This window comes from Mixophyes fleayi, chromosome 6 (assembly GCF_038048845.1).
Source record: "Mixophyes fleayi isolate aMixFle1 chromosome 6, aMixFle1.hap1, whole genome shotgun sequence".
Taxonomy (NCBI): domain Eukaryota; kingdom Metazoa; phylum Chordata; class Amphibia; order Anura; family Limnodynastidae; genus Mixophyes; species Mixophyes fleayi.
In genome coordinates, this window is record NC_134407.1 from 11,610,532 (window position 1) to 11,624,132 (window position 13,601).

Here is a 13,601-nt window from a genome sequence, read left to right on the forward strand (position 1 = left end):
ATCCACGAAAATGGACCACTGAAATGAGTAATATATTGACTTATCAGTGTGTCACTGAAATCTGCATCTGTGTATTTAGAATCTCACCCATAACGGAAATATAGGCGCTCTCAGATTGTTCCACCCATGTGGTTGGAATTTCCAGGGAGAACGTCTTCTCTATGGTTCCAGTGGAAACTAAAAATGTAGACAGAGGAACTTCTGTTAAGCAATATCAGCAATTATATTACCGCTCCCAAACCATAAGATAAGTATTATTATATATTTTCTAATTTGACCTAATTTAATATCTCCTGTTTTTGCAGACACTGTGCTGATTTATGGACCCTGAAAGGGCAGAATGAGACACAGTTTCTGCAAAAAAGCTTGTGGATTGGGCATAAGGCAAATTTGGTTCAGATTTTTACTTTTTAAATGGTGGGAGGTATGGCATTGTTACCCAGGGGTGAATTATAGTTATTACCACTACGGGGTCATGTCATAAATAATTACCTAGACAATTTGACTGTCAATGGGTTTATTTTTGCAGAAACACATCAAGTTGTAAAACCTATTTCCCCCCCCCCCCCCCCATGAAAATGACCTGTGTTATTACCTTTCAGACAGAAGAACATATTTTTTGTAATTTCCTTCCTGATACCTCTCAGCTGGGGAAAAATAATAAAAGAGGCACGTTAATGACAGCCAAATGTTGTTTTCACTTAAATATACAAATCAGCAGCTTATTTTAATGCTTTAGAAATCAAATTCACTGTAACTACCGAATTCTTAAATCTTAAAAAGACTGTACTGCAAAACAAACTCTGACACTGTGCTTCCTCCAAAAACCTGCCATCAGCTCACTGAGGGCCTCATATAGATTTGGACGCAAGTCCATTTGTGTACCCTGAAATACAAATTTGAATACTGCGCATGCCCACAAAAAAGACTGACACTTGAGTCTGTAGACAGTCAGTCGCATCTGTCATATACGACTTCTTACACTTTTAGTGGCGGATTAGTGGAGGCAAGGAGCATGTAAGTGTAAACAAAGAACAATAAGGGCATGTTCAAGTAAATGCGACTGATGTTGCGATCAACCCTACATAAAGCTCTGTATGTGCTCATTATAAGAATGTCATGATTTGGTGGATGACGTGTATTTTAATAGAAGTGTCTGTCTTTTGTTTGATTTTTTTTTTATTTTACTATTATTAAGCACAAACTCTATTGCTTCCAGGATTTGTAACCTACGCAGATACCTCTGAAGTCATGGGAAACCATTTATCAGCTTGAATCAAGATGATGACGTCACCAACTCACTACTGGTAGTTGGCTGTAGTGTACGTGACATTATTGCTATTGCTTCAGCCCTATAACAGCAAACTAATATCTGCCCGCACTCCCTGCTGTCCCATGTGCTCTGCCACCACACACCTCCAGTACTTCACCCCAGGCTGTTTAAGTTAATCAGATTAACCTCTCCTCTCCAAGGCTTCAAGCATGAAGCCTTGGAGAGGCATTTATGTATTCAAAGCCTTAAAAGTAATTTATCTATTCCAGCCTTTCAGCCCCCCTCCTAACTCCTTTACCTTGGCTATCACATCAAGGGCCCTCTTAAGAACCTCTTGGGCCCCCGGGCACAGCAGTGCACCGGGGCCCCTATATATAAAAAAAAAAAAAAAAAAAAAAGATTATATATATGGGCCCTGCAGCCCAGGGGGGCCCTCCGGAGGCAGGAAAAAAAAAACCCTGGAAAAGAAGAAGAAAATACTTACCGTGCTGTCAGCTGGCGATCCGGCTCCCTCCCTGGTCTCCTCCTCCGTCGCGCTGGCAGTGCATGTCGGGCGTGACATCATCACGCCCGCCCGACATCCATTGCGTAGCGCGACGGAGGAGGAGACCAGGGAGGGAGCCGGATCGCCAGCTGACAGCACGGTAAGTATTTTCTTCTTTTTTTGCAGGGTTTTTTTTTTTTTCTGCCTCCGGAGGGCCCCCCTGGGCTGCAGGGCCCCCGGGCACCTGCCCAGCGTGCCCAATGGGAAAGACGGCCCTGATCACATCCACTCCCCACTCAGTATCACCGCTTAGAATGTAAGCTCTCTGGAGCAGGGCTCTCTTTCCTCGCTTCTTCTACTATTCAATCACCTTCTGTACCTCTAGGCTGCTTCCCTAGCCCTGTTTTCTTGAGTTCAGGCCTATTGGACATTACCATCACTCTTACTGTCCCGTAAATAACTTGATCTACATTACCAAGTTATCTGTGTGTAATCTGTCACCTAGTAGATGTCTGGTCTTTGTATAATTATGTTTAGTTTAATAATGTATTATGTAATGTACTATGAACTATTCCTGCCTGTGCAACGGATACTACTGTAAATTTCATGTACGGCGCTGCAGACCTTTTATGGCCCCTTATGAATAAAAGATTATAATAATAATTTAATCAATGTTTTGAAAAGCAGATCGTAATTTACTGGGACCCAATTAAAAGAACTGCATTGACACTTGAAATCATTTCACCCTCCATATATTGTCACTACTAAATAATTGTTAATGCTGTAAATATTAGAATGGATGTTGCATAAAGAGCTGTGTAACAGCGAACAATCGACAATTAAAACTTACTTTGACTAAAAGTTTTCTTTGCAATACGTCCAACTTTCCACTAGGGGGCACATATGGTTTCATTCCTTCGCAGAGATCTTGGCTGGTCACTGCTTCGGCTCTCACAGTGATGTCCACCAAGCCTGGGACAAACACATAACACAGAGGTCACACAACAGAAGCGTTTGCCTGTTCTTTAAGAAAAAAATTCACACAGAGTTGCTGGTCAAATGTCCGGAGCCACAATGAGCCACAACAGAATTATAACTATGGAAGATAAGATAATACAGTAGCTCTGCAAAGTAAATATAACATTGATCAACTGAAATAGGATAATGCCCTCAGAGATCTGCTCAGTGGAGATATCCCTTTTCTTAAACATTAATGGTGTAAAACAACTTAAAGAGTGCCCCCTGGTGTACAAATACAAAAATGTTTACCTATTTTTTTGGCTGTGAAAATCCAGTTGAAGGTCACTACTTGATTGGCACAGACACATAGGGAGTATGTACAGTCCTGGCACAATTCCACTGTGAAATCCGGAGACTTGAGCAGTGTTACCTGGACCTGTGTGTCATGTGAACCGGTTAACTCGCGGAAAGTGGTTTATCAAAAATTGCATGGTAGATTCACAAATGAACAGATACAGGAGACGTGAGTCAAATATACTGTATATAATATGCAAGATATATGAATCAATGTCAAATATCCTATAAAACATATCTTGGTGACTAATGATGACATCACTTACATTTGGTGTCCCTAATGTCCGATGAGTCATTGCGATGGAATGGATAATTATCAGTGAAAATAAATTAAAAAAAACTCGGGTATAAGGATCACTTCATACAAGCAGCTCACTTTGTTTCAAATAGAAGTGTGTGTATTATAAGGAAACAATTAAAAATTAATCTCTTTACTGAAAACAGCCAATCAGAACAAACCTTTGCACACATGGAATGCTCTCAAATATATTGGTTCAAAACTCTTTTTTTGATAATCACCTTCAAACACTGCTTCAGATAATTGAAGACGGAGGCTTTCAGGTTGAATGTCTCTCCTTGGACGATGGAGTAAGGCAGGGAGAGCTCCACAAAGAACAATTTGAAGACGGTCAGGGACACTTGTGGGGAGAGCCCAAAACCAATGTCCCCCATGCAGAAGACTCTGGCATTAAACTGTGTGATGGTGTCTGGGACGGTCAGCGGGATGGCTAAATGACCAGATTTACTTTAGGAGATGGCCATGCAGACAAAGAAGACACAAGAAGATGAGATACTAATACTACATAATAATCATAATCACTGAAAAATAATGTTTTCTAAGATTTAAATTATCCAAACACAAAGAGATTATTATTATTAATTTTTATTTATAGGGCACCACTAGGTGTCCGTAGCGCCGTACAGGGACAAACGAAATTACAATACGAGGTGAGACAGCACAGTACAGTTAACAATAAGCACAGTAACTCAGTAAGATCAAGGCACAGCTAGAGAGGCGGGGGAGGGGAGAGGGGAAGGTCCGCCAACAACGGAGCCCAAGAAGGAGGGCACGGATGACAGAGAGACCCCCAGGGGGGAGAGGAGGGAGCGAGAGGGGACAGGGGGAAGAGGGTCCTCGAGGAGGAAGGCTAGGTAGCAAGAGAGCAGAGTTAAAAGTGGTGAAGACAGGAGGAGAGATGATCCTGCCCAAAGGAGCGTACAATCTAAGGGGTAGGGTAGACAGACAGACAGAGAGACACGAGGGAGAGAGGGAGAGAAGGAGGAACGGAGGATAAAGATAAGGGAAGGGGAATGAAGGGGAAGAGGCAGAAGAAAAGGTTGGAAGTTAAGTGGGAGACTGGAAAGCTTTAAGAATAAGGTGGATTTGTAAAGCCCATTTGAAACTGGACAGATTAGGGGAAGTTCTTATGGAGGGAGGAAGCTTGTTCCAGTGGAGGGGGGCAGCGCGGGCAAAGTCTTGGATACGCTCTTGCCCATTGCTTACACTGTTCAACGTGTGGTATAATTATAGCAGTGAAGGCGACAGCCGTCCTGATTCTACTTACCCAATGGATATGAGAGTCCACAGCCAAGTTTCAGGGAACAACTTTCTAACCACGTCATTGCTGTCTGACTCGGGAGGTGGAAGCGCCATTATCTCTATGCCAGCTGCCACAGAGCAAATGAAAAATAACTATAGGATATAAAATCTAAATGGCCAACACTTTAAGAAGTGTAATCAATCTAATTCTAAAATATCTTTCTATAGAATAATCTATACCCAAACTAAATGTTCTAAATGCGTGTTGGAGGACTTGAGAATGCACAGTGAAGATTATTTAATTATGTTCATTTAATCAGCTCATATACATTGTGACACAATTGATTTCAAGTAATAGGTGATGAAAATGATCAAACTTAGACGATTGCATTTCTAAATAATCTTATTTTCATAAAACAAAACAATAATAATGTGGCGCTCAACCTAACACTTCTGATCAATCTGTAAGATAGTCCCAAAGTCCTAAGCACTTCCTTGTTTACAAGATGGCTGCCAACACTCCCAAAGACCAGGGGCCTGATTCATTAAGGATCTTAACTTAAGAAACTTCTTATTTCAGTCTCCTGAACAAAACCATGTTACAATGCAAGGGGTGCAAATTAGTTTTCTGTTTTGCAGATAAGTTAAATACTGAATGTTTTTTCATGTGGGGTGGTGGGGCTTTTCTGGCTTTAAAAAAAAAACCCTGTAGCTAACATGTCGCTCTCCAACTGTTGTGGAACTGCAAGTCCCAGCATATATGCAGATAGTTCCGTAACTACTGAAGAGCCACAGGTTGCCTAAGCATACCGTTCCCTAACGGCGGTTCATAAGTCTGCCCCACACACAGCACCAGAGGGGATGTTATAAACCTGGGAGAAGGTTTTCTGCCCGGAACAGAAATGTTCAATTATTTTTTCCAGTCCCTAAATACCTCCATTGCTCTGCCCCATTTTTCAACGGCTGAAGGTGAGATAATTGGGGGCCCCAAGGGCTTGTTGGGGGGGTGGATGTTTACTAATATTTTGGCATTTCACAGCACCAGTTGCAGTTGGGACGGCAGCTAAGGGCATGGTGAAGTGTTTAATATAACACAGGACCCTCTCCACACCATTTGGGCCCTTGAAGACCTTCTACAAGGGTATGGGGGTTAGTTTGGGCAGACACATTTTTTTCTTGGCAGACCAATTAGTTCTGTAAACTGAACTGCCGGAGACTGTCGTCACTATTGAAAATTAGCTACCCCCCCTCCAAAGTTATACGGAACACTACCCTGAGATTGTAGCATTCCACTAACACTGAAAAACTGTCACTCCTCATCCTCATCATGAAGAATCAACCAACCTCATATTGCCTATTACACTCTAGTGTGTCCACAACTCCCACTTTTCCCAGTAAAGATCAGATAAGGTCGCTTACAGTTATAAATAATTAGCGGGAAACTTTCACAAATTATCGGCTCAGTCTGTGGCTTCGTTATTTGAGTATTTGTTAGGATCTTCACACCTATCTCCTGTTTTGTGGATATCAAAAGAAAGTGCATAAAAACATGAACATTGGGGGAAAAATATGCAGAAAGTAGATAAAACTAGAAGAAATGTAGAGAAATGGAGAAAACAGACAAACAAGGGAGTACTGTTGGTGTAGATGGTGTTTGGGACATACCTTGAATAAACTGAACACATCCACAAATTCATTCTGTGATGGACTGTAACGTGGTCCAAATATATCAAGAGGCCTAGGCCACCAACAAGAGTTTGATAGCTCCTCCTGCACACTGTACGGATAGCCCCCTCTTCTAGAGTATTCAAATAGTTTAAACACCTGGAAAATATATAGTGTGTCAAGTTTACTAAATAATATCCACCATTGCGTACTTTGACATATTTTCTCCCTGCGTTGGCCAATATCATTACTTTAGATGTTCTCAGAATTTGTGGACCTATTTCAGTATTGTGCATTATAGGGAGATTAGTAAGGTGTTTGGGTTGGGTACGGTTTACCGATTACGAGAACTCCGACAAAGTTGACACCTATAAAAAAAAATCTGATTGGCTAAAAAAACGAATAGAATAAAAACAGACTTACCTGAAAACCGAAGCTCCAGATGTCCGATGGCAGCGGCATGCTGCCAGGCAGTGATTCCGAAGCTCCAGATGTCTGATGGCAGCGGCATGCTGCCAGGCAGTGATTCCGAAGCTCCAGATGTCCGATGGCAGCGGCATGCTGCCAGGCAGTGATTCCGAAGACCCAGCTGTCCGATGGCAGCGGCATGCTGCCAGGCAGTGATTCCGAAGACCCAGCTGTCCGGCATTTCAGTAGGACGTAGGCGCAACTTAGATGTAGGTTAATTTAAAGCGGCAATGTGTGGACCCCGCAGGTTAAGTGTTTAAACATTTAACCTGCGGGGTCCTGACATTGCCGCTTTAAATTAACATTGATTGAAGTCGCGGTGGCGTCACACTGAAGTGCCGGACAGCTGGGTCTTCGGAATCACTGCCTGGCAGCATGTCGCTGCCATCGGACATCTGGAGCTTCGGTTTTCAGATAAGTCTGTTTTTATTATATTCGTTTTTTTAGCCAATCAGATTTTTTTTATAGGTGTCAACCTTGTCGGAGTTCTCGTAATCGGTAAAACGATTACCATCGAAGTGTATATACTTCAAACTCCTTCCACATTTTTAGCTCATAACATCAATCTCCTGATCCTCACCCACATACATACTATGGGCAGCATGGTGACTTAGTGGTTAGCACTTCTGCCCCACAACACTGGGTTTGTGAGTTCGATTCCCGTACATGACCCTATCTGTGTTGCGCTTGTATGTTCTCTCTGTGTTTGCGTGGATTTTCTCTGGGTGCTCTGGTTTCCTTTCACACTCCAAAAACATACTAGTAGGTTAATTGGCTACTATTAAATTAACCTTAGTCTCTCTCACTCTGTATCTGTGTATATTAGGAAATTTAGATTGTAAGCTCCAACGGGGCAGGGACTGATGTGAGTACAGCGCTGTGGAATTAGTGGCGCTATATAAATAGCTGATGATGATGATGCTGCTTCCATTTCAAAGTTCCACTCACAGATTCTATAGTCAACTCTTTATCCTCATAGGAGATTTGGACACTCTTATCCACAGCACGGAGGGCACACATAGAACCAACCGAGGATTCCAAGTAGAGATCAATGCGGTCTTTTGGGCTGGCTTCCGAACGTGAAAATTTCAGCGTTACCTACAGGAAAAGGGTTGAATGTGCTTTCAATGAAGGGAATGATCAAGGCTTAAATTTTGTTCACATAATACAGTGGTGCTAGGAGGTGTTTTGTGAATGATTGAAATTTTTCAGTTTATTTTATTAGAAAAACTGATCATTTTTATACTATATACATATATTATTATTTTTTGATTGTTCGGCCCTTGTTCTTGTCCTGTTTAGTTTATTGCTATCTTCGAAGATCAGCTACTTACACTTCCCCCGATCACCCACATATAAAATTGCATTTTCAGCTGTATCTTTGGTTATGTCACAACTTAAATCCATACACAATTTTCAAACACGCACTTACTGTATTTTGACGACTTTAGAACACCTCTTCTTCCTTCTACCATCATGTCTCTTCAAGCGCAAGGTGTCGTAATAGACAAAAAGTTGCATGTCTGGATAGCAGTCAAGTCCACCAAGAGGAATTTGGGGCCCCGGTATAGCAACTTTCTGGACCCCTCCCAACTCCATACATAGGAGAACTGATGTGTGCCGCCACCCAGTTGCTGCACCCTCAAAGAGGACGTGGCAACATAGTGATGAGGGCGTGACCAGCAAAGGGTTGTGGCTGTGCCTCTTTCGACATGACATATGTATTAAAATGGTGTTGCTCTCATCTACCTGTTATAGCAGCTTTCACAACCCGGTAGTGGATTCTTGTCTGGATCCTGGAATGTTGGGACCCGTTTGGTAAATGTATAGGTACATGAAATATGGAAGGCAGAGCAATAAGTGACCACAGAAAATATAAAGAATAAGGAGAGCACCCTTGTCACCACCATACAATACACAGCACCCTTGTGACCGCCACTCAATACATAGGGCAACCATGTGACTGCCACACAATGCAGAGGGCAACCTTGTGTCCGCCACACAATACAGAGGGCAACCTTGTGACTACCAACTCAAGTACTTAAAACCAGATCCAAATAGATCAGGAGAACGGGTAAAAAAATAATTTGACATCTTGCAGGTTTTTGTGAAGAAAGTCTCTGAATTTCAACAGGCATCTCAGCAGAATGAGGCATTAGAAGATTTTTTTCTTGTCTTTTTTTTATCTGGATTTCTAATCCGCAGTCAAATGGACAGATAGAGAAAACCGTTAAACTAACAAGCAAAGAAGATCACTTTATCACCATACAGAATACAGACTACAGAAATACAGCTGATTGCAATGTATGCTGATAATTACAAATAACATCAATTCTATCATTCCCATCCCAAAATACCATATATATATATATATATATATATATATATATATATATATATATATATATACACACACAATGCCATATATATGTAGACACACACACAATGCCATATATATGTACACACACACACAATGCCATATATACACACATTGCCATATATACACACACTCACATAATACCATATACACAAATATGCATAATGCCATATATACACACACACATACATAATGTCATAAATACACACATACATAATGCCACATATACACACAGACACGCACACACAATGCCATATATATAAACACACAAACAATGCCGTATATAACTACACACACTGCCATATATATACACACACACATAATAACATACACACAATGTCACATATACACAAACACACACAATGCTATATATACACACACACACAATGCCATATATACACACATAGACAATGCCATATATACACACAGACACGGACACACAATGCCATATATATATATATATATATATACATACACACACACACACAATGCCATACACACACACACAATGCCATATACACACACACACACACACACATAATGCTATGTATACAAACACGTATAATGCCATATTTACACACACATGCATAATGTCATATATGCACACAAATGCATAATGTCAAATATACACACATGCATAATGCCATATACACACAAATAACATACACACACAATGCCATATATACACCAACACACACACAATGCCATATACACACACACACATAATGCCAAATACACACACACACGCATAATGCCATATACACACACGTATAATGCCATATACACACACACAATATTATACACACACAATGCCATATATACACACACACACAATGCCATATACACACACACACACACACATAATGCCAAATACACACACAAATGCATAATGTCACATACACACACGCATAATGCCCTACACACACACACAATGCCACATATATACACACTGTTAGGAACCCCTCCAGTCAGCACGACAAAACCCGGAGTCTGCTCAGAAGTCTGGTGTTCGCTGGAGCCCCTAGTGGTGGGGACAGACTTGGCTGCAGACGAACGGAGGGTCGTGAGATGTGCACTGACTGGGAGAACCCAGGGGTAGCGTGAAGCAGTACACAGCAGCGTGAGATCCAAGCAAAGGTCAAGGGCCGGCAGCAGACAGCGATACCAGATAACGAGCCGAGGTCAGGGGTCACAGGCAATACAACAAGGTCCAGAAACAAGCCAGGGGTCATACAAACTAGAATACAGCACAGGAGCAGGGAAACAAGGAACAGGAGCCTAGCTACACTGGGAGCTATAACTGGCAGTGAGGCTCAGTCCTCACTGCCTTAAGTAGCGAGAGGAACCAATAGGAGCCGTGAGCGGGACTCCTTCCTGTAACCTAATCACAGTATGCAATGCCGACCAGCAATAATGCCCAGAATACACAGCAATTACAAGCATATAACTTCAGCGCCACAAGAGAGACCCTCATAGGGTCAAAACAATAATAATGTTACCTTTTCAGCCTTTTCCTTTTGCGCGCATGCGCCGGGCTGTAGGACAGCTGGCTGGGCGCTGCGTCAGGCGAAGCAGAGCGTCCCGGTTGTTGCCCAGGCAACCGGGACGTGGGGGGCGGAAGTGACGTCCCGGTCATCATGGAGACGGCCGGGACGTCCGAGGACACAGGAAGTGAGTTGCCGCGGCCCGTCGGGGAGCCGCGACTCGTAACACACACACAATACTATATATATATATATATATATATATAGTATTGTGTGAAAATTGTTATGACTGTTTCTAATACAGATCATACTTAAGCCTGGTATACACTACAGGGTTTTCAGACGATTATCGGGCCAATCACACGCTAAATGACAGTTCGGCCCATTATCGCATTAGTGTGTCCGCGTCAATGATGCATGATTATTGTTCCAAAGCTCTTCGTATTGTTTGATTTTTAAATTGAACTAAAAATCTCGTTCGCCAATGGAAAAATGTTGTTCTAATCCTGCAGTGTGTAAGCACTCAGGACCGGCAGTGTCCGTAGATCTCTATGGAGTGTGCAGAGTCACCATCTTTTCAGCCGATGATTTTGACAGATGAAGAGCACAGATCTGATGGTAATTCTTGTAAATCCTGTATAGTTTGTACACATGAATCGGCGTGCTGATTTTTTTTCAGCTGTTGGTAAAATCATTAACTATATCACATGGGAAGTAGTTTTCTGTAGTGTGTACCCAGCTTTACTGCTTACTCTGGTGAGATAGCATTGACCCTCAAATGACTGAAGTAGCACACATCAAGGTTCAAACCAAGATGTCCACTCGGCATTCAAAACCAAAGTCTACTTCAAACCATCTCTTTAGCCTGCATCAGGTTGTTTTGTTTGGCTTTTGAGAATCAGCATGATTTATCTGTCCAGCAGCAGGAACATAATATTTATCACCCAAAAAGTTGTTCAAAACAACTAGCTAAGAGCCAGCCTACAGGTTGAAAGAATCATTTCTGCAAAACAAAAATGCAAAGTTGAAGCTCTAATTCTCTTTTGCAACCACACATGTATAAATTTGCACAGTAACATCTGCTTTTACAGGGATGCACATGGATTTGTGAGACAAGATGATGTTGATCGCAGGGTTGCAAAAGATTGTCCCGGTCAATGGCAGAGCATCCAGTTTATTGGTTCACTACTAACAAGTGACATCACATCATACGATAGTGTTATGAACTTACCCGTTCCTGGTTCCAGCATTGTCTCACTCTCGTGGCATCCCAGCACTTCCGGGTGTCAGCTCATGTGACGGCTGGCTGGGGCAGGCTTTTCAAACTTGGTTCAGTACTTAAACGACACTCTGACACTTGCTTAGTGTCAGAGCAACTTGTTACAGTGCGTCTGACTCCTGTCTGGTCCCCTCTGCCTGCTCCTGTCTCTCCACCCTGGAAGCTCCTTGTCTGACTATCCTGTGTACTGAACCATTGCCTGTGCTGACCATTCTCCTGTCTGATAAACCGTGTACTCAACCTTTGCCTGTGATGACCATTCTCCTGTCCGATATACCATGTACTGTATCTGTATCTTCCTTGACTCTGAGTGTCGCTCACATCTGCATTGGCTCTGCCACAAGTGTCCATCACCACTCTCTACTAATCGGTCTGCTTCACAGTACTCTCCTGCTGCATTATCCATTCTCACCACAGTACTACACTCTGAGGCAGCTCAGTGGACTGTGACCTGCGAGCTCTCGGCAGCAAAGTCCATCTATCCTAGCGGCGGTTCTTGGTGAATACCAGGGAACTCGTTAGACTCCGCACCTCTGGGTCTGCCAGCATCAAACAGAGTTAGTACTAGTCCTGCATTGATCCATTCAACAGCTAGTCATGTCACTAGGCTGTGCCTGCATTAAAATGTGCTTCATTAGTGCACCTATGTATTTAGAAGCGCAAGACATTTAGACATCAGAGGAAACTATGCTGCTTCATAATAGCCAAGAACAACCACCGATAACTTCCGATTACAAGAATCCCGGCACTAGGTATAGCAACATTAATATACCGATATACTAGAATCCGTTATGGAGGAAATACTGACTTACCATAAAAGACAAAGACAACATTTTCGACATGCTTCATATAAATGGCGACACAGGAGAAAATCCTGGAAGTGTGATTTTCACTACTTAGAATGGCAACAGTCAGATTGCTGGTTTTTAGGGGGCAATGCCAGGACCCGCCGTCTGTATAATGTAGAACCCTTAATTCTAACCCTAACCCTAACCTTAGATTGGACTTTATTATTGTGTTTCATTGTATGTATTATGACAGTACCTCTAATTCACCAGAAATGCTGCTATTGTGCTTTTATTCATCTCACTAATAGGGGTTACCCTGACGCACTAATTATCTTCTGCACCTGGTGGTTCCCTACTTATACCTGCCTCTCTCTATTACCTGTGCTGGTCATTGTTGTTTTGTTGCTATTCCTTCTGGTTGTGTTCTCCTGCTTCTCCTGTGCTCTGGGACTTTCACATGCTGCTGCTGACATAACTACAATGGATTACTCTCCACTCAGCCATTCTACCTGCATCTGCTGTACTCCTTGCTACCAATATTGAGCCTTGCTCAGAAATCCCTCTGCAGTATCAGCAATATTTGGTTCATACTATTTTCTGTATTTTTTGATTAAAAACCTGCTCCATAAAACACCTTGTGCTTTCTTCACATTCCGAGTTCCAATAGCTTTGATTTCCACTGAAGCGTGACAGTATAATAAACAAATATAACATCATTTTTTTAGAAAAATCCAAAATAAATATGTAAGGAATAAATCCGGGTGATTAAAAATATAGTATTGCAACCATGTGACTCCCATTCTCTTTGTGCCACGTCTCACCTCGTTCGGAAAGCACATTTCCATGTTGAAGAGCAGTCTGTCCGCAGCCACAGTTCCATTCTTCAGTATGAGAAACCCAATCATCTTGGGAGCTGTCCCAAACTCAGA

General features: G+C 42.2%; 2 protein-coding genes across 2 annotated transcripts in view; both read right to left on the minus strand.

The window, feature by feature from the left end:
- The window catches only part of LOC142160672 (alpha-2-macroglobulin-like protein 1), a 30,763-nt gene extending 30,111 nt beyond the window's left edge, over positions 1-652 (minus strand). The window contains exons 1-2 of the mRNA XM_075215529.1: positions 596-652; positions 88-177 (exon numbers count right to left, since the gene is read on the minus strand). Coding sequence (XP_075071630.1) covers positions 88-177; positions 596-614 — 109 coding nt within the window. The 5' untranslated portion in view covers positions 615-652. The remainder of the gene's footprint in view (positions 1-87; positions 178-595) is intronic.
- Positions 653-775: 123 nt separating this feature from the next.
- On the minus strand, positions 776-4,733 carry LOC142160673 (alpha-2-macroglobulin-like protein 1). The gene is made up of 5 exons (XM_075215530.1): positions 4,637-4,733; positions 3,591-3,816; positions 3,027-3,153; positions 2,608-2,729; positions 776-886 (listed from the first exon to the last, which is right to left on the minus strand). Exons 1-5 carry the CDS (start codon positions 4,723-4,725, stop codon positions 776-778), a joined length of 675 nt encoding a protein of 224 aa, XP_075071631.1. The 5' UTR covers positions 4,726-4,733.
- Between the last annotated feature and the right edge of the window lie 8,868 nt (positions 4,734-13,601).